At 45.2% G+C, this 25,059-nt stretch overlaps 1 protein-coding gene across 4 annotated transcripts in view; it reads left to right on the top strand.

The window, feature by feature from the left end:
* NDC80 (NDC80 kinetochore complex component) overlaps window positions 1–22,732 on the top strand; it is a 108,258-nt gene extending 85,526 nt beyond the window's left edge. For all 4 annotated transcript variants that reach the window (XM_068106351.2, XM_068106352.2, XM_068106353.2 and 1 more), the window contains 6 exons: window positions 11,806–11,952; window positions 14,900–15,001; window positions 15,088–15,180; window positions 19,456–19,586; window positions 20,936–21,038; window positions 21,990–22,732. In XM_068106351.2, the coding sequence (XP_067962452.1) occupies window positions 11,806–11,952; window positions 14,900–15,001; window positions 15,088–15,180; window positions 19,456–19,586; window positions 20,936–21,038; window positions 21,990–22,055 (642 nt within the window). In that variant the 3' untranslated portion in view covers window positions 22,056–22,732. The remainder of the gene's footprint in view (window positions 1–11,805; window positions 11,953–14,899; window positions 15,002–15,087; window positions 15,181–19,455; window positions 19,587–20,935; window positions 21,039–21,989) is intronic.
* Window positions 22,733–25,059: the final 2,327 nt, after the last annotated feature.

Genomic DNA, 25,059 nt, shown 5'->3' with positions numbered 1-25,059 from the left:
AGTTCAGATTTTTTTAACGCTTGGAACTGTGCCTCATTCGGGGACGCCGCAAACTGTTCTGTGTCAAACACCATGGTGACTATCAGTTAGCACCTGTTAACCTTCACACAAAAATTTTCCAATTTTTTGTTTTTGAAAAATTTGGGAATGTTAGAAAAAAAAATCCAAATTTGGGAATTTTGGGAATGTTAAGGAATTCTATCCCGGACGAGTGGTAGGGAATTTAATCCTGGATGAAGACCCAATTTCGAGCCCCCGAGACAATTGGACGAGCCCCCAATTTCAATTACGTGCTCCTCCCCGACCCCCTGGTCACGGTGTACCTCCGAGCCCCGAGAGGAGTCACGGCAGAAAAATGTGTTATTCTGTGTCAAAAATCAATGGTGAAACCACACCAATTGTTACCAACAAACAAATATTCTATTAAAAATCACACAAGAATAACCGTACAACAATAATAACAACCAAAAGTACAATCAATGTATATCTTATGATGGTACCATCAGCTAGTATAAGGTAACTCACTGTGCTCCAAGTGAGTGAAAAAGAATATTCCCCAATGTCTCTATATTCCCGTCTTCGAGCTCAAAGTTGATCCCCTTTAGCGATCGTCAGAGCAAGGTCGAATCGAAACCAGAATCCCGTTCAGATGACGGGCCCAGTCCCGCCGCCAAAACGGCACAAAGGCGCACGCGGCCAAAGTGGCGCAAAGGGTCACGCGGCTAAAGCTGCACAAAGGCGCACTCAAGGCGACTGGGAAATCCAAAAGGCGCCCTCCAGGTACGAACGTTCATAGCTCACAGTCGGCGAGCCGCAAATTAATCCTCAAAAGCCACGGTGCACACACACACATCAGATACGTCTGAAAGTGGTGGAAACGGCTGACGAAGCAACGTAGCCTTGCTCGACGCGCGAAGCGCGCGAGTCAAAATGGCCGACGGCCCGTACTCGGGTCGAAACGACACGACGATGATTCCTCGGAATCCAACGCCCAAACCTGCCACGCAGGTTGCTCAGTCACAGCGAGAACAACTCTCTCACAGGAATTCCTTTCCCAGGAACCCCGAAAGTTCACTAGCGACTTTCGTTCGACAACGTTTGCCCCGGACCTTGAAGCGACTAGCTTCTTCTCCGACTTCACTCGCTCTGCCCTTTCTCCTCGTCTTCTTCCGGTTTTCTCCCGATCTGATTTCCGGTTTCATTTAAAACATTAACCTTTTTACCTTTTGACAATAATAATTGCTATTTCCCTCAAACCACAATAATACATGGAACCAGAAATGTTTCAAGTGGATGAAAACCACCACAACGGAAGTGACGAATCCGTAACAATAACAAAGGAAACGGCAGGAGAAAGGGGAAACGCCAATAGCAGGGCGGAGGACGATGGTAGACGCAGACGGATAAACAAGGGATGCAGATGACTATGGGCGTTAGGGGAGAAAAGAAGTGGATAAGTTAGATACAGAAGCAAAATTTTGGAAGAGGTGGGGGTGGTTTAACGGGTGTGGAAATATCATGATCTTTGGATGGGGGAGGACTTGAGTTGTGGTGAACAGGTGTCTTGAAGACCTGGTAGGGAGAATGAGATTGAACAGTGTGGAAAGTGGTTCCACTAGCAGGAAAAGAGGAATAAATGAGTAGAGGTGAGCAGTGGTCCTGTATTTAAGCAGTTTCAATAGGAGGGGTGGCTGGTGGATTGCATGCGTCCTTCAGATACTTGAATTGGACAGGGCATGGAGAGGGCAGTGGGTGCACTATTCAAAATGGGGCGGGAGTAGACAGAGACCACTGACCTGTCAGCGATGGTGAAGTGATCGGCCCATGGACTCTGCTTCATTCCTAGAGATTCCAATGTTCTTGAAAGCCTTGGTTTCCATGGTGTCAAGCTGAGCAAGGGATGAGGTGGCGGTCAGATTAGTACTCCAAGCTGTGGATGAAAGCCTTGTAAGTGGATAGGATCTCACGTGTGCCAAGGACTGACTTTGCACGGCGGAGGATGCCCAGTCAGTGTCTGGCTTTGGTGGACAACTTTGAAATGTGGCTTGCCCAAGAGAGATCATGGCTGAGAGTGAGACCCACAAGTTTGAGTGACTGAACCTCTTAGACGATGGTTGAGAACGTCGATTGGGTGGTTTGCGGAATTATTTGCAAACTGTGGTATTACATGGAATTTTACGAGCTGTGATCAGTAAATCCATCTATTTACAGAAAAATCAGTTGTGTGAAAATGGTGCTCATGGTCCTTTTAGCACAGTCGAAGTTGACATGAAAAGAGCGCAACTGAGACATTTTCGATCATTGGGGTTTTTGTAGTGCTGGATGCTCTACATGATTGTCCTGTACCTGCAGAATTTTTTTTTAATCTTGAATTCACACATGGGGAACCCTGTTTTTGGGGCATGGGGCAGAGTAGGGATCGCCTTAGAACTGGTAGAACCGTATAAAGTAGTATAGTCCATAAACCAGAAACCAATAACCTAAACGAGCAGGTGTGGCCGAGTCCGTAAACCCACACGTTCTATTATAGGTTATTGTTTTCTCTCTCCCTCTTCCAATTTTTATATTTATTCCATCCATTCCTTTCATCCCTGGTTTCCCTCCCTGTTCTTTCGTCTCCTTACTTGTGCTTGAACTTGTGCCCAGCTTGTTCATCAACTATGTATTCCTTCCCTCTCCCCCACTTCCCCTTACGCACTCATTCTCACTCTGTTTTATGTTATGGTTCTTCCACGAGCCTTTATTTATATTGTTACGTTTGTGGAGGTAGGGATGAAATACCGTAGTGGAGTTAGGAATGTATAGATTAGCATGGACCGTGGGCACGTAGAAACCCCATTTCGATGTACATAAGCAGGGTAAACTGTGAGCTTAAGGAGTGTTTATGTGTCACCATATGGGGTGTGGTTTTTTGTTGGTTAAATCGGGCTTAAGGATAATTCCCAGTATGTACTTGCCTCCTGTGATGTTTCTCTTGTGTTTTTACATTCACTCGGCCAGCCATCCAAACGAGTGCTCCATTAAACCACAACAACCGAGATAATGCCGACAAGACACCCCAACATTTGCCGATCGACAATAAACCCCGCCCCACCCACCAACTAAGAATCGAGGCCACACTCCCAGAGTGTACCGAGGGGCGTGGAAACTCTCGTGGCCGGCAGACCACACCCCAAGCTTTGTCATCCGTCGAGGCCGACCATGGAGCGATGGGTGGAACGCAGCGATTGGTCAGGGGTGATGTCAAAGGTCGAACGTTCGAGAGAGGGACGAAGACGTCTCTCCCTTGCTCGCTCTCTTTGTTCATGGTTGCATGAGGGAACGGCTGCATTTTCGTGCTCGGGTGCGGTGTGGGGTGATTTTGGAGCCTTTGTGAACTGTTGGCACTATCAAGGAGAAGATGGTCATGGCCATCGAAGAGGAGCCAGAAAGCGACGCTTGGCACGGCTCATGGCGGTTCGAACAGAGTGGGGAGCGACCGAGAACCGCCTCCCTGAATTACCTTACGTTTGTGGCACATGGAAGGCACGATTCAGTGCCATGTTGATCGTGTTGACGATCGGGCCTTTGGCCGAACTGCGCGACCCGTTCCACGGCCACCAGGCATCCAACAGCCCTCGCTGAGGCCGGAGCTGAGTACCGGCTGACTAACGAACAATTATTTTCTTTTATCTTTCCCCAGTGTTTCTGTATTTGTGTCAGCGTGGAGGGTGCCTCAAGTCGAACTATCGTTTTTACCTCGACATTCATTTTATTTGGTTTACAATTATTCTTAATAAATTCATTATTCATTGAATTTCATTTCTGGCTTGTCTCGTTTCTGTGTTCTGTGGAGTTCCGATTAAACCCCGTGTTCCGTCTGAGGTAAGCACCTTGGTTTTCCTTCACCCGCGCACGACGGACTGACCGCCAAATTTTCGGCTTATTTGCCTCGGAGTTAACGCATCGTTAGGCTATCTGCCGCCCGTGATCTTAATCACCGGCGACATGACAATATATACGTGTGTGTGAACGTGCTTGTGCGCGCGCATGAGACTAGCTGGAGAGGAGACAGTGTGAGGAGGTTTGTAGGAGGATCCTGTTGCACGTGGGTGGGGATGTAAGGAGTAATAGCGTGAGAATAATAGTATTGGATGAGATCAGCAAGCAGGTGGCCAGAGTGGAAAGATGAGGGATGGATAGTTATGGCATTGGTGGTGATAGAGGCCAATGATGTGTGTTGTATGTCGGTAAATGGGCCACAAACCAGAAGGACTGATGCAGAGAAGCAGGAATTCAGGGATGCATTGTAGAGGATGACCGGAATGGAGGTGATGCTGTGCAATTGCATGAGACTTTAACGCGCATGTCGGAGTAGTGGAGCTGGATGAAGAGGAATGTGTTGGTAAATTTGGTTGGGGAAGAAGGAATATATATATATGTATGTGGAAGGCGAGATGAGAACAGCTGATCTTGCTTCAACAGTTTATTGAGCATTGCAGGTGGAGATGGATGAAAAACCTTAAAGACACAATGAAAACTCTGTCAGGATGCAATCGTTGACAATTTAGGAACTTACAAACTTCAGGGCAATAGTTTAATGTATTCATTGATAAACTCTGTTACCATTACCGTTACAATTTACTATAGTTGAAGAGTAAATATTTTACCAATGCAATCGACTAGCAATTGAACAATTCTGATCAACTGTCTTCTGTCATTAATTCAGGTGTTAACAAATAAAAAATATTATCGTTAACCATTAAAGACATTATAGTTAATAACAATTCAACATTCCAATTTCACTAATGACGACAATTATTCTGTAGTTGACCAGTAATAATATTACCATACATCAACCGGTAACCAATAGTAAAATTGTTCTCTAATAAATGTACAACACATGTAGTACTTCTTGTTATTAATGAATATAACTGAATGTATCAGTTAATATAACAAGACCCACAACAACATAGATACAATACCCTGAGCATTCGTATTTCCATAGCAATGCAAACATTACAGCCATAACAGATGAAACAGTCAATTAAAACAAACATACATTACGCCATAGCGTGATCAATGCAACACTCACCCCCGGTGACAGCTACACGGACATGGTAGAGATAACGGACTAGTCCCAATGTCCACGACTCATCGACCATTGACCGCATGGCTCGCTTCAAGATGGCAGAACACATGACGACGAGGATAATGGGAGTTTATAACAGTTTTTGCTATAAATGCATTATAAGTATTTTACTTATCACGGTCATCTCAAAAAGGGGCTTCCGCTTCCGGTTCCTCGGGCGAGTGAAGCGTACTTCGAGCTCTCCATGGCATCAAAGTTTAAGTATTTTCCCATTCTTGTCTTTGTCAAATTTCCACTGGTTATTTTACTGTGTACGTGTTATTGTGTGTTTCTAGTTAGTATTGGTTTGTAATTTGTACAAGCTTGTGTGTAATTAATCGTTTTCTGGGTCGTACCTCGTGCGCGGCCTGGTAACTTGAGGCTTCCCTCCCCCCCGTCGGTGTTTTGTCAATTTAAGTTCTTTCCTTCGCTGTATTACTTGTTTCTTTTATTTTATTTTCTCCCCCTCACCTCATCTCCCTAGACAAAGAATTCTATATTGATTCTTTCTCTCCTCCCGGACACGTGCTTGTTCGCTCTCCTCCTCGTCTCGACTTGTGCCCCGCCCCCTGTATCTCGTTTTTCTTCCGCCTCTGCTCCTTCTTTCTCAAATCCACGTTCTCGCTTGGAGACTTTTCCCAGATTGTTTTTCATGGTTTTCATGGTTCTGTTTGGATATTGTTGGAATATGTTTAAACCGCAGCCGTGATGCTGACGCCGCCCCCCCCCCCCACCCCAGAATTTCCATGTTTTAAACGTTTCCCAGTGTGTACCCTGGTCAGAATAGGTACACCGTATCCCTGCGTGTCGTAAGAGACGACTAGGAGGGTTGGCGTCAGGAAGGGCATCCGGCCATGAAAGCATTGCCTCAAAAAGAGAACCATGACAATTACAACTACATATGGGCAGGGTGCAGCCCGAAGTGGAGATCGGTTTCTGAGGTTTGGGACATGGAATGTAGGGACAATGACAGGGAGATCAGGAGAAGTGGTGGAAGTATTGGTCAGAAGAAGAGTGGACATATGTTGTGTGCAAGAGACGAGATGGAAGGGAAGTGGTGTGAGAATGGTGAAGGGTAGGCAGGGACAGAAATACAAGCTTGTGTGGCAAGGGTGCCCGGAGGGCGTGAATGGTGTTGGTGTCCTGTTTTCTGAGGAGTTTGTAGACGGTGTGGTGAGTGTGACTAGAGTGAATGATGGGTTGATGATGGTGAGAGTGATGATTGGAAAGCTCTTGGTGAACGTCATCTCGGGATATGCTCCGCAGGTTGGTCGAAGCGATGAAGAGAGGGACGGGTTCTGGTGTGCGATGGAGAAGCTGATTGAGGGATGAGGGGGTTGTTGTGGTGGGAGGAGACCTGAATGGACGTGTGGGAGGGAGTATGGATGGTTTTGAGGGAGTTCATGGGGGTTACGGATATGGTGTGAGAAATGGAGAAGGTGAAAGGATTTTGGAGTTTGCTGATGGAGCTGATTTGTTGATTTGTAATACTCAGTTCCAGAAAGAGGATAATAAGCTTGTTACATACACGTCAGGTGGGTCGACGACAACCGTTGACTACCTGATGGTGCGTAGGCGAGATAGGGGGCACCTCTGGGACACAAAGGTGATCCCGGGGGAGGAGGCTGTTTCACAGCACCACTTGGTTGTCTGCGACATAAGGGTGAAAGGTGCGAGGAGAGCTCGGCGGGTGAAGTACCAACCGAGAATGAAGGTGTGGAGGTTGAAAGAGGTGACAGTAAGGGAGGCATTAAAAGAGAGGCTGAGTAGGGCAGAGGATGATGTGGTTGAGCTTGAAAGTGGTTGGATGTCAATGAAAGATAGTCTGTTGGGAGCCGTTGGTGAAGTATGTGGATGGACAAAAGGACCACCGAGGCACTCAGAAACATGGTGGTGGGATGATGAAGTTGCAAAGAGGATTGACGAGAAGAGGAAGAAGTTCAAGGAGTGGCAGAAGGCGAAGGGTACGGGAGCAGAAACAGCAGAGCATGAATGTTATAAGGCAGCCAGGAAGGCTGCAAAGAAAGAGGTAGCAAAGGCGCAGGAGGCATGCAGTTAAATGTTCGGAGAACACTTGGATTCGGAAGAGGGTCAGAAAGCAGTATTCAGGATTGTAAAGCACATAGCGAAAGAGAGGTGTGATGTGATGGGGGTGAGTTGCTTGAAGGATGAAGTGGGACAAATCGTTGTCGACCCAGATGGAATTAAAGGAAGATGGAAAAGATATATGGAAATGCTGTTGAATACAGAGAGTGGATGGGATGGCGGCATAGAGAGTGGCCCAGTTTTGGGACCGGCGGAGAGGATGGCTGGGAGGGAGGTTGAGGAAGCGATCGGAGCGGTGGGGAGGCGGGAGGGCCGACGGGAGTTGTGGGAGATGTGTTGGGGGCGGCGGGAGGTTGGGGTGTGGGGAGAGTGACGGAGATCTGTGGTCTGGTGGTGGAAGGGGGCCGCGTTCCAGTGGATTGGGGGCCGAGTACCCTCGTCCCTCTGTGCGGGGGGAGGGGTGGCCCTCTGGAGTGTGGCTCGTGCCGAGCGATGGAGTTGTTGGAGCATGGGGTGAGGGTGTTGGGGGGGGGGGGGGTTGTTGGGGAGGAGGATAGGGAAGAGGGTGGGGATCGACGAAGTGCGGTTTGGGTTTGTGCCGGGAGGAGGAATGACGGATGCGCTTTTCATTGTGGGGCGGTTGCGGGGGAGGTGCATGGAGGGGAGGAAGGGGTTGTTTTTTGGGTTTGTTGGTCAGGAGGGGGCATTCGATAGGGTTCTGCGCAGTGTATTGGCATGGGCGTTGGGGAGGTTGGGAGTGGAGGAATGGTTGGTCGGAGTGGTGATGGCAATGTGCAGGGGAGCGCGCACGGCTGTGGGGACGAGGGACAGGAACAGTGGTGGGTTTGGGGTGAGGGTGGGAGTGCGTCGGCGGTCGGTGCTGAGTCCACTACTGTTTGTGGCTGTGGTGGGGGTGCTGGCTCAGAACGTGGGGGAGCGTTTGCCGTGGGAGTTGTTGTGTGCAGATGATCTGGTGTTGATTGCGGAGGGTGTGGATGGACTGAAGGAAGGGATGGGCGGGTGGAGGGAATGTATGGAGACAGGGGGTCTGGGGGTGAGTGTCGGATGGACGGGGGTGATGGCAAGTGGTGGGGTGGAGGGAGCTGGGGGGTGGCCGTGTGCTGTGTGCGGGGGGGGGGGGGGGGGTCAGGGTGGACTCCATTCAATGTACAATGTGCGCTGAGTGGGTTCATCAAAAATGTAGTGGTCTGAGAGGGTCATTTACCAGTGTGGCAGCTACATTCAAATGTAAGGTGTGCACAGAGGGAGCTGCAGATGGAGGAAATGTTGAGTTGGATCTTGGAGACGGCGTGAAGCTGGAAGGTGTGAAAACATTTTGCTACCTCGGAGACATGCTGAATGGAGAAGGTGGATCAAACTCGGCAACGGTTGCACGAGTGAGATGTGCATGGAAGAAGTTTGGGGAACTGAGTGGCGTGCTGATGAGGAGGATAGTGTCGCTGAAGCTGAAGGGAAAGGTGTATGCTGCATGTGTGAGAAGTGTTATGATTTATGGGAGCGAGACATGGGTAATGAACGTAGAGCAGCAACGAAGGCTGGAAAGGGTGGAAAGTGGAAATGCGAATGGTTCGATGGATGTGCGGAGTATCGTTGAGAGAGAGGAAAACAAATGATGAATTGCGAAAGATGATGGGAATATTGCCTGTGATTGATGCTGTGAAGAGGAGCAGGTTGAGATGGTTTGGTCATGTGTTGAGGAAGGATGAAAGTGACTGGTTGAGAAGAGTGATGGAAATTAATGTAGAAGGAAGTAGAGGACGGGGAAGACCGAGAAAGACTTGGCTAAAGATGGTGGAAGAAGAAATGCGGGCAAGGGGGTTAACAAGGAGAGATGCAGAAAATAGGGCAAAATGGAGAAGATTGTCAAGGCTAACCCCCGCTCTTGCAGGGAAAATGGCCTTAAAATGCATGTTGTTGTTGTTGTTGTTGTTGGTCATCTCAACCAACAAATATTCTCAAGTAACAATTTAAAAAAAAAAAAAAACGGAAAACATTTGTTCAACCAATCAACTCCGTGCACCGATAAATTCACGGAAGTCGCCGACCGGCACAATAACCGAGAATCATCAAGAATTCACACAAGAATAGTAATGAACGGCTAAGTTTTGCGAGACCAACTGGGTCAGGAGGATTGTGGGAGTGAAAAGGGTGGATAGAAGGATAATTTATGAACTGAGGGGGAAGATTGATGTGCAGGTGAGCTTGACGTGGAGATTAGTGAAATGCTGGTTGGGATGGGCTGGACATTTGATGCAGATGGGGGGAAGAGAAAATGGCAAAGAGAGTGGATAAGTGAAGGGAAGAAGGTAGGAGGAAAAGAGGTAGACCGTAGTTGAGATGAGATGAGTGTGAAGAGGGATATAAGTAAGGTGGGGTGGTTGGAGAGTGAGAGAGTTGGCTGATGACAGAGGGGAGTGGAGAAGTATCATGGTCAAGGCAGGGCAGAAGCTTGGTACCATTGGACCTCACCTCTTATAAAGGGAATAGGAGGAGAACAACTGTTGCATGAAAATTCAATATTTGGCATGACCAACCTTTAAATGCAAAACAGCAAATATCCATTTTGGAATGTTTTCTTGCAATTGTATGGAAAAATCCCAATGAGAGGATGTTCCGTGCAGTCTGCAATGTTTCCCATAATTTATCTTTTGATTTTGCTTTTTTGTATTCTTTCGTGTCCAAATAATCCCAGTCAGCTTCTATGACGTCAAGGTTAGGACTTTGAGGGGAGGGGGAGGGGCATTCGAATAATTGTGGAGTTCCTGACTGTTTATATTTTTTTTTGGAAACTTTTGAGGACTCTTGTGGTCATTGTCGCCAATTAGCCTCCTTTTTAATTGTATATCATGATGGATTAGGATCTGCTTGTACTTGTCAGCATTCATTCATTTCTCACCAAATTGCCATCGCAATCACCAGCAGCAGTAATACATACCCAAACTTGAACAGATCCTCGACAATGCTTCACAGTAGGCTGTAGACCCATATACCCTTGTACTTCTCACCAACCCTCCTTCTGACATACTGCCTTCTCTTTGTTCCAAAAATTTAAAACTTTGACTCGTCACTCCAAAGTGCACCCCCCCCCCCCCCCCCCCCATTTGTAGCCCAGCGAGTAATGGTTTGGCTGCTCTTTGTTCAAACCCCACAAACAACAAAAGATCATGGAGAAACGTCAGTTTCCTTCCTTCTCATGCCCCTCCCCTCACACTATCTCAGTGTGCTGTCACTGCTTGATATACTGGTAGTGCACTGATTGGTTGTCATGTAAACAGACAATGCCACACTTAAGGTTTTGGGTATTTGTTGTCCAGATCATCGTTAATCATTTTTCTGAATTTCTAAAATACTCAATTTTCATCCGATTCACTTGAAATTTGAATGGGATTTACATATCAGCAAACTGAATTCAACCACCAACTATTTTTTAAGGTCACCAGAGGTCAAAGGTCAACAACAATTTCAAATTTCTAAAATCCTCAATTTTCATCCGATTCACTTGAAATTTGAATAGGATTTACATATCAGTTAACTGAATTCAACCAACAACTATTTGTGAGATCAGCATAGGCCAAAGGCCAACCACTTTTTTTTCAAATTTCTAAAATCCTCAATTTTCATCCAATTGACTTGAAATTTGAATAGGATTTACATATCGGCTAACTGAATTCAACCACTGACTATTTTTGAGGTCAACATGGGCCAGAAGGTCAACATAGGCCAAATTTATAAAATTGTCAATTTTCTCAGATTAACAAACTTTGAAGAAGATTTGCATATCACGTCACTGAATTCAACCACAAATTATGTTTGAGGTCAAAAGTATTCTCCACTGAGTTGCATTCTACTTTGTATTGTTTTGCCAAGTGTCGCTCTATGAGTGATTTTTCATTTGTCTGTTTGTCCGCACAGGATAAATATGATTTTCTCTGCATCCGTTGGTCCGATTGACTGGAAATTTTCACCATAGGTGCAACTCCACCTGTATAATTTTTTAATGATAATTATGACGTCATCGGTCACGTGGTTCGGCCGCCATCTTGGAAAAACGAAAAACTTGCACCTCTATATCTCCGAAAGCGCTGAATATAAAAAATTGAGACATGGCTCATTGTAAAGAACTCTCCATGGGGAATAAAATGTGTTAATGATGATGTCATAGGTGCCTCCATTATGACATCATAATTCGACAAGTACAAAACTTCATCCGATCAAGATTAAATTTCTTGAGCATCATCTAGGGATAAATTGGTGCAGAAAAGAAAATTTACGACGTCATCGGTCACGTGGTCCGGCCGCCATATTTGTTTTAACACAAAAGCCTTAAAAACCACTGAACATATGTCCTGGTGAGGGTTTGCAATCTCTGATTGCTCTTTTTCTTGTTTTCTATGTGGCCTAAGACTTTAGCACTACAGTTTAATCATATTAGAATATTTTTACTCCTTGTGAAGTTTCCTTCCTTCTCATGCCCCTCCCCCTCACTCTCACTCTCTCAGTGCGTTTTCACTGCTTGATATACTGGTAGTGAGTGCACTGATTGGTTGTCATGTAAACAGACAATGCCACACTTAAGGTTTTGGGTATTTGTTGTCCAGATCATCGTTAATCATCCGTGCATTCTGCAGGCGCGACAAAAAATGAAACGATATCAAGAGCTAGCGCATTATGTTGGCCTCTATTCTGATACACAAGCACCAAATGTTGACCTCGAGTTCAACTTCAGAGACCAGGACGAAAACTTGGGAACCAATGATTTTGAGTTGAAACTTAAGGTACTATTTACTTTCAAGATTTTCTTTTCTCTGAAATCCCCTTAGAATATATTGGTCCCAATGTGTTTGTTTGGCTGTGATGTTTGAGCAACCCCAAAATGCTTCAGTTATGCTTAAAGTCTGTGTTATAAGAAGTTGTTTCATTGTTTTGGTTATGTTACAAAATTCATATCATCAAATCTTGATACCATATTTACCATGTTCTTTTTTTTGTTTTTCAGCGATCTAGAAACTCTTGTGATGTCTATTGAAATTTGTCAGATTCAGGTCAATCCTATTGGAGGTGTGTGTGTGTGTGTGTGTGTATATATATATATATATATATATATATATATATATATATATATATATATATACATACATACACACACACACACACACACACACACACACACACACACACACACACACACACACACACACACACACACACACACACACAGATATCGTCAGGTCCTCCATCCATTGTCCAAGTCTGCCTCTCGCCTGGTCTTTGGCTCTGCAGTTGGTGTTCCCCCCCCCCTCGCCCCCCCCCCCCCCCATCCCTCTCTCAACTGATCCGTTCATTTTACTCTAGCTCTTCCACGAGCCTCAACTATGTACATACATACATACATACATACATACATATATATATTTAATATATATATATATATATATATGACGGATCCGTTGATTTAGGACTCAAGACTCATGACAGAGAGAAAGAACAACTGATATATTTATTTGATTCGTCAAACACACAAGCTTGGTGGAAAGCAAAATGCTTAAAACGGAGGCCCACAAGGACCAGGATTCCAACAAGATGCTCTAAAATAATTCGGTCAAGCTCTCACTTTATAAAGGGAATATTGGGGTGTGGTTTTAGCTCTCAAGACAAAGAGAACGACCCAGTGGTCTCCTTGATTCGGCCGAGGTCATTCAAGAGTCAAACAACATGTTGACGACTTTCCAGAGTCCTGGTTTTTGGGGGGAAAGTTCAGCAGGTCGTAAAAATGTCAAACATGAAAGTGATATAAAGCAGTCCTTTAAGGGGGACTGGGAAGATACGGTTTGGTCTTCACAGAGTGAAGGATTATACTATCAGGGCCTGGTTTTCACAAGACATATAATTCTTTATAAGGATATAGTAAGTTCCAAAAGGATATTTCGACAGTAAGAGACATGCTATAAAAAGTCACACAAAGTATATTATCCTTGAGAGACATGACAGGCAAAGTAAGTCTTTTAAAGGGAAAAGCAGGGTTTCAAAGGATAGAAAGGATATGATATTTTTAAGCAAAGCAGACATGGTTGGTTTATATTTGGTAATTGGTCAAACATTGAAAACACAAGGGGGGAGGGGGACATCAAAGCCCCATATATATATATATATATATATATACATACATACATACATACATACATACATACATACATACATACATACATACATACATACATATACATGACCGATTGGGGAATCATTGACCAATTGTGGATGTTCAATTAAAGTTTGAGCTCAGTCCTTTTCCTGATCTTCATCTCTGACTTCCTCGAAAATCTCCTTTATATATTTGCTGATGACTCCACCCTCTGTCGTGACATCCCTCATCCTTCATACAGGCAGGCTGCAGCCTCCTTCCTATCGTCAGACCTTGACAAAATCACAAAATGGTCAAAAGAAAACCCCAAAAAACTTCGAATGTGCCTTTCAATGGAGACAAATATCACACTATCTCATTCCGAAAGGACTGTCTTTCAAACCTCTTCCCTCCTCTCTCTCCCCACCTGAACCCCCCCCCCCTGCCCCCTCCCCTCCCAACCATCTACATCTTAACAATCCTCTTGAGGAAGTGCAGTCATTGAAACTTCTGGGTCTCATTATGGCACACCTGAACGTCTATCCATCTACAAGGTTCTCGTCAGCACTTTATGGAATACTGCTCTCCCCAATGGGCTGGCTCCCCCTGCTTCACATCTTGCTCAGGTGGATGCCATAGAAACCAAGACCTTCAAGATTTTTGGAATCTCCCATGATGAAGCAAAGTCGATGGGCCTATCACTTCTTCATCACAGAAAGATCGGTGGTCTCTGTCTTCTACTGCCTCCTTTCTGGTCTTGCAGTCTGTTCTTTCTGTGCTCTGCCTCCTCCACCCCTCAGGTGCAGGGCATGCAATGTCCACCCCAAACTTCTTCTGGTGAAATTCCCAAACTCCAGAATTGCTGCACACCTCCACTCATTTGTTCCTCTTTTTCCTGACTGGGGAACCAACTTCCACATCCTCTTCAATCTCATTCTTCCCTTCAGGTCTTCAAAACAACTGTTCACCATAATCTCAGATTGTCCCCAATCCAAAAGCATGATATTTTCTACCCTCATTAATTTTTCTACCCTCAATTTTCTACCCTCAATAAAATATCAAAAGCATGATATTTTCTACCCTCAAGCATGATATTTTCTACCCCCCACCCCTCTCTCAACTGATCCGTTCATTTTACTCTAGCTCTTCCACGAGCCTCAACTATGTAAAAGAAAAACAGAAAAAAGGACGTTTATACACCTCTGTACCATCAAGTTTAGAAAGGGAAAGACATACCTGAAGGCAAAAATGCAATGAGAGAAGGTACAGTCATCCAAACTACCTTGTTCTATCTACCTATGTCCTTGTCTAGTTTCCTTTTCAACTTGTAAATTCATTTGCTCTGACTATTCTCTCTGTCCAGCTGTTCTACAACAGAACCATTTTGTGTTGACATCATTTCTTCCATCCCAGTGTTGATATTGGTGATTAAACAATGGTTTAGTTTTCCAAGTTGAAAGAAAGAAAGCTATTTTCCTACAATAACGTCATTATCGGGCTCATTGAACCAAGGCTTGGAAGAGAAGCAAAAAATTGTAATGGCGACCTGCATGCATGAACGTTCGTTGTAACCTGTTTTAAAGAATATATATTTTCTTTTGCAGTTACCCCCACAACCAGAATTGTTGAAGATTAAGGATGCACAGCAAAAAAACGTTAATGTGCTCTCCTCCCAGCTGCAGGATCAGAAATTCAATCTGATGAAGGTCATTCTCTTTTCATTCCCTTTTCCAATGGCTGCTGACATTGCATTTGCAAATGAAATGTGTTTATTTACATATCTTGCCTGCAGTTTAAGCCATTGCTGGCAGAAAATCAATTGAAGCTGGAGAAACAGAAGATGACGCTAAAACGGCTGGGGGAGGAAATACAACTTGCACAACAGGTCTGTGTCACATCCTCTCGGCACGTATAAGGGTGGTGTATAAGACAGTTTCAGTAGCGCCCAACTTCCGGAATTTTTAAACGATCTTATTAAAATCATTATTGTAGTGTTAGAATTTGAAGTACTGTATATACTTCAACACTGCATGGGGTATTGTGTTCTATGAACTCTCTAGTTTATTTGTCAATTGAATTGACTATAATCCCATCTACAAAGATGATTTTAAGAGAGAATAGCTGCAATTGTAAATTTAGTCACGGTCATGGGATTCGAACCATACCGACGAACCGCCAAGTTGGTCGGGACGAGGTCAACACTTCCGCCCGTAACTTGCATGCAGGTTGGTGGTTTCAGAACCACAAGCCTCCCTGATTGGCCGAGCGATGCCGAAGTAGGTATTTTTTTTTTTTTTTGTATACAGAATCGAGGCTCGTGAAAGAGCTAACATTTATCACAAAAAGAAATCAAAGATACAAACAAACAAAGTATATAAAACGGAGAGCGGTAGACAAGATGGGGAGAGAAGGGGAAGCACATCAACACAACATTTGAGAGCAGGGACATCGGGAATGTGTGGGAGGGAGAGGGTTTGGGGGAAGGCGGCGTGGGAAGGGGGGGGGGGGGTGGGAGGAGTATAAACACATAAAGAAGTATAAACACACACAGAAGTATAAACACACAGAAGTATAAACACAGTACACCAAGGACTTCCAGGAAAGAAGTTGGTATTTCAAAAAAGTGGATTTTGGGTGAAATTAGCGGGGGTAGAAAAGATCAAGGTTTTGGATGGGGGAAGATAAGAGATGGTGGTGAACAGCTGTTTTAAAGACCTGGAGGGAGGAGTGGGATTGAAGAGAGTGAGGGAGTTTGTTCCAGAGGCAGGAGAAAAGAGGAGTGAAGGTGAGCAGAGAGTCTTGATTTTGGCAGTTTAACCATAAGAGGGTTGCAGGCAGATCTTGTGCAACCTGTAGGAATATTTGGGGGACAGAGCCCAGAGAGAGCTAGAGGAGCAAGGCAGGAGAGGAGTCTGTAGTAGACAGAAAGACCACCAACCTGCCTGCGGTGAGTAAGTAAAAGGCCCTCGGAGGTAGCTTCATCGCGGGAGATTCCAATGATTCTGAACGCTTTGGTTTCAACAGCGTGAAGACGAGCTAGGTGTGAGGCAGGAGCACCAGCCCAGAGGGGGGAACAGTATTCCATTGAGCTGCGGATGAAAGCCTTATATGTGGTGAGGAGCTCAGGTGTGCCAAGGAAGGACTTCGCATGACGGAGGATGCCCAGTCGGCGACTGGCTTTGGAGGCCAGATTTGAAATGTGGTTTTCCCAGGAAAGATCATGGCAGATAGTGAGACCCAAAAGCTTGAGTGACAGAACTTCTTGGAGAGGATTATTCAGAAAGTGGATGGGAGGGTTGTCCAGTCGGTCTTTTCGGAGAGACATCGTAAGAGTGTGAGATTTGTCAGGATTGAAAGACATGTTCCACTTGTTTGCTCAGTCTGTGATTTTGTCCAGGTCTGCAGAGAGTGAGGAGGCTGCAGACTGCCGATCTGAGGGATGAGGAATGGAGCGGCAGAGAGTGGAGTCATCAGCAAAGAGATAGAGAGGATTTTCAAGAGAGTCAGAGAGATCATTGATGAAGACCAGAAAAAGCACAGGGCCCAGAACACTGCCTTGGGGAACTCCAGCCTGAACAGGAAGAGGAGATGAGAGAAACCCATTCAGGGCCACACGTTGACCGACTAGAGAGGAAGTCCGCCAGCCATGCGTGGAGATTTCCATGGATACCAAAGGAGGAGCGTTTGGTGAGCAGAGCGGGGTGCCAGACGGTATCGAAGGTACGTGATATGTCAAGGGAGACAGCTCTAATTTCCTGTTTGGCATTGAGGACCTCCATCCATTGTTGAGACAGCAGAAGCAGCATGTCCAGAGCAGAGTGACCAGGTCTGAAACCAAATTGATGATCAGAGATCAAGCCATTGGAGAAGAGGAAAGATTTCATATCCGAAGCAATGATGGATTCCATGACTTTGCTGATAATTGGGAGAAGGCTGATTGGTCTGTAGTTGCTAGTATCTGTTTTTGCACCTTTTTGTGTAAAGTGGTGATGTTGGCAGATTTCCAAGCAGATGGCAGATGACCTTGAGCAAAAGAGAGGGTGAAGAGAACAGAGAGAGGGAGTGAACGAGCGAAAGAACAGGATTTTAGGACCTGTGGGCTGATGCCGTCAGGTCCAGTTGCAGAATCAGAGTCGAGAGTTGACAGAAATTTTTCCACCTTGTCAGTAGGAAAGGACACGGAGTCCAGGAGCAGCTGGGTACAGTGGGTACAGAGAGGGATGGGTTTGGGACACAAGATTTAGAGGCAAACACAGAGTTGAGGCATTTAGCTTTTTCACGTGCGGAGTCAGCTGTGTAGCCGTTTGAGGTGAGGGAGGGGATGGAGGGGGAACAAACACCAGAAACATATTTGACCAGACGCCACCAGGATTTGGAAGAGGGAGACAGACAGGAGAGTTCGGTCTTGAGAAGGGAGAGATATTGTTTCCTGGCTCTCCTGAGGGTGGACACACACTTGTTTCGGGCTTTGTGAAAGGAAATGAGATTTCCTTCCGTTGGATTAGCTTTTCAGGAGACGAAGGCGTTGTTTCTGGGCAACAGCCTCACCACAAGATTCCGTGTACCATGGACGGGAGAAAGGGTATGGCAACTGAAGACGAGATGGGATAAATCTGTGCATGAGAGAGAGCAATTTACTTTGGAAGAATTTCCAGGATGAGTTGATGTCAGAGGCGTTAGAGATGGGAGACCAGTCCAGATGATTGATGGCTGCTTGAAGACCGTGCCAGTTGGCCTGAGTGAAATGCCAGACTCGTCGACGCTGAGGAGGCTCCCTGAGAATGGTCAGAGAGATGTCCACTTTAACAAGCACATGATCAGATGAGCCGATTGGAGCAGAAGAAGAGCAGCAGACATTTTCAGGGAAGTTAGTCATAACCAAGTCCAGAATAGAAGATGCTCCGTTGACTGAGATCCGGGTCGGGAAATTGACGGATTGTGTCAGTCCCAGTGAGTCGCAGAAGTCCTTTGCTGAGGAGCCATGGCTGGTGAGAGAGGTACCCACACCTAGCCAACTGGCGTGGTGACAATTGAAATCACCACATATGAGGAAGAGAGAGTTTGGATGAGTAGATAGAAGTTGGTCCATATTATCAGACAGCGAGATGTAGATGGAGTCATCACTGTTTGGTGGACGGTACAACACACATATGAACAAGAGGTGGGAGCGAAGGGGAAGCCGTAGCCAGAGGTATTCCTGTTTTAACTGAGTTAAAACACGGTTTGGTTTTAACTGAGCCCCAGCTACAATTTACCCGTGTACAGAGTTACACAATTGCACAATGCGCAACAGAGCTGCAGATTCCTAAGCGACCACAAATGGGGTCTCATCAACAAAGGATGTATTAAGATTAAGAAACAAGGTGGGGGGGGGGGGGGGTAGGGGGAAAGGGGAAAACGACATGACCACAAGTGGGGAAACATCTGAACAAATGGATGTTAAAACAATTATCTCGACGACTTATTTATTTAACTTGATGGCCTCCCACTCGTATATGTAATGTCCTCCACTGCGGTGTGATGTTCTTGACTGCGGAGCGATGCCCACCAAGCCACATCACTGCGGGGTGAGGCCAACCATGCCATATCACTGTGAGTCGAAGCCAAGCACGCCATACTACGGGGAGAGGCCCACCACACATCCAGTGTTCTCTCTGGTGCTCTTTCTTATCTAGACATGCGCAAAGGTCCTGCGCCGACACTTATTGGCTGGGGAGGGGTCAGAAATTTTCCGATCACACGTCAGGCCTCCAACCAGCGTGGTGGTCGGCGAGGAGAATGGGAAAACTGAATACACAGATTACATGGGGAACATTGGAAAATGTATGGAGGAGAAATGGGGTTAGACACTAAGACTGTTTGGAGGGAGTGAAGAGCTTATAAACACTTAGTTCTACACTGCCTCATGAATTGCATTAATTGCGTCACACGTGTGCTAACATGCACTATGAAAAAACTATTACAAACTATTCCCCGTTTACCCCTTAAGCCATTCACGTGACCATGCCATTGTATATCAGCAATGGAAGGTAAATAAAGTTTCATCAATCCTTTTGATTTGCTGTTAATTCTGCAAGGTTTCATTTTGATTGCTATCATCTGACATTTGCCTGTGATCTTCAGCCAAAATTTAACCTTTATCTAACCATGATAACATCAGGAATCAGCTGAGGAGGAGAGGCATTACATGGCTGTTGAGCAGGAGCTGAAGCAGCGATTGTGGCAAAAGCGTAAAGAGCTTGGAGTTGAGAAAAACGGGTTAGAGGGAAAGGTGACGGCTTTGAAAACAAGGTAAATTTCACCTTCTGCTCATGATTTAGATGGCTCTGAAAATAGCATTAAAAGCAATAAAAGTATGACTTTTTTTTGTATACATAGTCGAAGCTCGTGGAAGAGTTAGTACCACTAGACTGAAAGGAACAGGACAAAAGGAACAGCAGAGAGAGAGGGGAAATGCCAAGACAGAGGAAGACTTGGACAAATAATGGGGCAGGAGAGAATGCATAGGGTGGACAGGATGATACAGAATGAAACTCTCAGGAGAGAAAACTGAAAATTTGTAAGGAGGATGGATTGGGGTGGGAGGTAACGTGGGTAGAAAAGATCATGGTTTTGGATTGCGACGACCTGGGATGGTGGTGAACATCTGTCTTGAAGACATGGAGGGAAGAATGAGATTGAAGAAAATGTGGAAGTTGGTTCCACGGGCAGGAGAAAAGAGGAACGAATCAGTGGAGGTGCGCAGTGATCCTGGAAATAGTTTTACCAGGAGGTTGAGGGTAGTGCATGTGTGCCCTGCAGAAACCTGGGGGTGGAGGCAAAGCAAGGAAAGAGCAGAGGGTGCAAGACAAGAAAAGAGGCGTTATAATACAGAAAGACCACTGACCTTTTTGTGATGACGAAGTGATAGACCCATTGATTCTGCTTCTTCACGGGAGATTCCAATGATCTTGAACGCCTTGGTTTCCATGGTGTCAAGCTGATCAAGGTGTGAGGCATGGAAGCCAGCCCAGAGGGTAGAACAGTTCACCAAACTGTGGATGAAGGCCTTGTAGGAGGATTGGAGTTTAGGTGTGTCAAGGAAGGACTTTGTATGATGGAGAGTGCCCAATTGGTGGCTGGCTTTGAAGGCCAACTTTGAAATGTGGTGTGCCCAACAAAGATCATGGCTGATAGAGACCCAGGAGCTTGAATCACTCAACTTCCTCAAGAGGATGTTTAAGAAAGTAGATAGTAGGGTTTTCCATATGTTCCTTTTAGAGGGAGGTAGTGAGAGTGTATGATTTTCAGGATTGAAAGATGTATTCCAAGTGTTTGACCAGCTTGTGATTTTGTCAAGGTCTGAAGAGGGAAATTTGTCAAACAGTTTGCCAATGAAAGGTTTATTTTATATTTTTTGCCAACAACGTCATAAAACCGTTCATCAGTTGATGAATTAGATGTAGAACTGTGATTTCTTATAATTCACATCAGTGGCATTGAAGTAAAGAATGTGGTTTTGTGGCCTGTATATGGGATATAAGACTCGCTGTTTGAGAACCTGTGAGCACCTGCTTCATTGTACCAATCAGAATGTGCCTTGTAAACGTGGACTGCACACAATTGGAAAGCTATTGTATGTTGTGGATGTTGCTTCTTAGGCTGCGTGACATGGAGGTTAAGGGGCCTCAGATAATAACGAATAAGCGGAAACAACTTATGGGAGAGATGGATGAGGTGCTACTCTGTTTCCAGTTTGTGCAGGTTTGTGTGGTTTTGTTTATCCCGTAAACGGTGCATTTCAGTTGTTGAACACAATAAAATGTTTTAATTTTTGCACTTTGCATGTTGGCGCAAACGCCAATCGTTCTGCAAGACGTTTTGTATTCAGAAAATATTTGATCAATCTATAATAAAAGACAATGTGTGTCAGTCAGATAGTCATTTAGTGTGTGTCCCCACCATAACTCCAAAACCATGAAACCTAGTGGCCCCAAACTTTGCATGCATGCTAAGTTAATCCTATTATATTTTGAATAGCAGGCAGTCCAGCATATAAAATGAACCAGGAGATTACACTTGTTCATATGATACCTTATTTGTATGTATCAGTACAGTTTTACAGCTTTCCATGACAAAACTGTACAAAGCCGAAATACGACGTGACACAAAATCGTGATATTGCTATTAGGGGGTGCAGTACCCCACTTCAAGAGTAAATTGAGGAAAAACGTCCAAGTATATTTTTGTCAGAAATGCATTTCTGAATTCTACAGATATTACCTGAGAAAAATCCTCAGACATTTTGGTAAATAAAAGTGAAATAATACCCTCCGAGCTCTGGGACTACTGTATTTGATACAAAAATTAACTCTGTTGAATTGCTTTAAATAAATCCAGGCTTATTGCCCGGTGTGTACCCCGGTTTAGAATAGGTACACCGTATCCCTGCGCATCGTAAGAGCGTGACCAAGGGTTGGCGTCAGGAAGGGCATCCGGCCATAAAAACATTGCCTCAAACAGGGAACCATGATTGTCATGGGGCCTGCAAGGCTAACCCCCGCTCTAGCGGGGAAAATGGCCTTAAAACGATCATTCATCATTTTTTTTTATGTGTTCGTAATGCTTGTTTTAAAATAGTGTCATTTTAATCAAGTAATTGTTTATTTCATATTTTGGTATTGTAGTATGATTTTTTAAATTTTGATTCCCCAGGGTGAGATGGAGACACTGAAGAGTCAGGCAAAGAGCTGTGAGGAGGATTCTGAATTGAAGAAGTAGCTGCATGTTGCTTTACTTTCCATTTATTCCTGGTTTCCTTTCACTGGTACTCTTACACTTTTGCTCATATCTCAGTTTTACAAACAACTTACTTTTCAGACTTCACTTCTCTCACTGGTTGTAAACACCAAAAGCTTGTGTCAAAAGGCCAACTCAAGCGGTAGCTCATAGTATCGGCCTTGGTTTTTTTTTTTTTTTTTTTTTCCTCGTCCTTGGTGGGTGGAACAAAGCCTACCCAGAACTAGGATTGCTTTTTCATGACCAACCTGGGATGTTCTCTCATTTCAGCAGCATTTTCAGGTGTTCTGTAAAATATTCACTAAATCCAAAGTGTCTTATGGATATTCCCTGAATCTCAGAGAGTTTCTGATTGGAGTTTGTTTGTTGTGCATATTTCCCGGTATCTTTCTATTTCTTGACAAGCGTTCAACTCCCTCCAACTATAGTTGGTCTGACTCACTAATCTGTCTATTTTCTTCAGATTCAAGGTTGTTTTTATATCATTTTTCTTGTCCTGTTCCTTACTACTTTATATTTGAATTTGGACCCGAAGTAATTGTATTAATAGTACTGTGCATTGGAAAAGCGGTCGGTCCTCTTGTTTCTAGAAATATTTTGTTGCAATTGTGCCTTTTCAATGTTCATGTATTATGAAATAAAGTTATATATTTCATGTCCTTTTAGATTATTATTTTTATCCAGGATTTTGTGGCTCTACTTTGCAGGGACTGGACCTTTGATGTTTTTGCAGATATGATAGTGAATTGTGTTACCTCCACCACCTAAGGTGAACGGATGTTATATTTTCACCCCTGTCCATTTGTTTGTTTGTGAGCAGGGTATCTCAAAAGGTTATGGATGGATTCGGATCAAATCTGGTGGACATGTTGAGTGTGTGGCCATACAACACAACACAACATGCATTTTAAAGGCCATTTTCCCCACTAGAGCGGGGGTTAGCCTTGCGGTCCCCATGACAATCTTCTCCATTTTGCCCTATTTTCTGCATCTCTCCTTGTTAACCCCCTTTCCCGCATTTCTTCTTCCACCATCTTTAGCCAAGTCTTTCTCGGTCTTCCCCGTCCTCTACTTCCTTCTACATTCATTTCCATTACTCTTCTCAACCAGTCACTTTCATCCTTCCTCAACACATGACCAAACCATCTCAACCTGTTCCTCTTCACAGCATCAATCACAGGCTCTATTCCCATCATCTTTCGCAATTCATCATTTGCCTTCCTCTCTCTCAACGATACTCCGCACATCCGTCGAACCATTCGCATTTCCACCCTTTCCAACCTTCGTTGCTGCTCTACGTTCATGACCCATGTCTCACTCCCATAAATCATAACACTTCTCACACATGCAGCATACACCTTTCCCTTCAGCTTCAATGACACTCCCCTCATCATCAGCACGCCACTCAGTTCCCGAAACTTCTTCCATGCACATCTCACTCTAGCAACCGTTGCCGAGTCTGATCCACCTTCTCCATTCAGCATGTCTCCGAGGTAGCAAAATGTTTTCACACCTTCCAGCTTCACGCCGTCTCTAAGATCCAACCCAACATTTCCTCCATCTGCAGCTCCCTCTGTGCACACCTTACATTTGAATGTAGCTGCCACACTGGTTAATGACCCTCTCAGACCACTACATTTTTGATGAACCCACTCAGCACACATTGTACATTGAATGGAGTTCACTCCGACACCCTTCCTGCACACAGCACAGGGCCACTTCCCAGTTCTTTCCACCTCACCACATGCTTTACCACTTGCCATCACCTTCGTCTTTCCGATATTCACCTTCAGACCTTTTGTCTCCATACATTCCTTCCACTTGTTCATCTTTTCCTTCAGTCCATCCATACTTTCCACAATCAACACCAGATCATCTGCATACAACAACTCCCACGGTAAACCCTCCTTTACGTTCTGAGCCAGCACCTCCATCACAGCTACAAATAGTAGTGGACTTAGTACCGACCCCTGATGCACTCCCACCTTCACCTCAAACTCACCACTGTTCCCGTCCTTCGTCCTTACAGCTGTGCGCGCTCTTTTGTACATTGCCATCACTACTCTGATCAACCATTCCTCCACTCCTAACTTCCTCAATGCCCATGTCAATACTTTGCGTGGAACCCTATCGAATGCTTTCTCCAGATCAACAAACCCAAGAAACAACTTCTTCCTCTTCTCCATGTACTTCTCCTGCAACTGCCTCACAATGAAAAGCGCATCTGTCATTCCTCTTCCTGGCATAAATCCAAACTGCATTTCGTCGATCTCCACTTTCTTCCTTATCCTCCTCTCCAACACCATTTCCAATACCTTCATTCCATGCTCCAATAACTTTATCGCTCGGTACGAGCCACACTCCAGAGGGTCACCTTTCCCCTTGTATAGAGGGACGAGGGTACTCAGTTCCCAATCCACTGGAATGCGGCCTTCTTTCACCACCAGATTACAGATCTCTGTCATTCTCTTCACACCCCAACTTCCTGCTGCCTTCAACATATCTCCCACAACTCCCGTCGGCCCTCCCGCTTTTCTACCCTTCATTGGTTGATGCTTCATATGCTTCCGGTTGATGCTTCCAGTCCGGAGGGGACGCTGGCGTCGCTTGCTCGCCGCTTCTCTGACTGGACCATTGTCCGTATCTTGCTTTTCTGGTGGTCGTGGCGGATTTTTGGCCATTGAGTCTGCCCTCTGCATGGTCCCGGCTCTGCTCTGCTGCTCCTGGCTTCACCTGCTCGGCTCCTTCGCTGTTTCCTTGGGCCCGCTCCCGTGGGTTGTGCCCATTGTTTGCAGCGGTGGTGACGGCGGTTTGCCGCCGTGATCTTGATTAGTGGCGGCGGTCGTTTGCCGCTGCATTTGCCGCTTTGCCTCCTCAACCTTGGCCTTGTGCTCGTCTCTTCGCTCCTGTCTGCCCTCTGCATGGTCCCGGCTCTGCTCCTGGCTTCACCTGCTCGGCTCCTTCGCTGTTTCCTCGGGCCCGCTGC

The sequence above is a fragment of the Myxine glutinosa genome, chromosome 2, assembly GCF_964187855.1.
Source record: "Myxine glutinosa chromosome 2, kmMyxGlut1.1, whole genome shotgun sequence".
In the NCBI taxonomy this organism is placed as follows: Eukaryota; Metazoa; Chordata; class Myxini; order Myxiniformes; family Myxinidae; genus Myxine; species Myxine glutinosa.
Note: the sequence above shows the minus strand (reverse complement) of the source record. Positions and strands in the feature narration are given on the sequence as shown.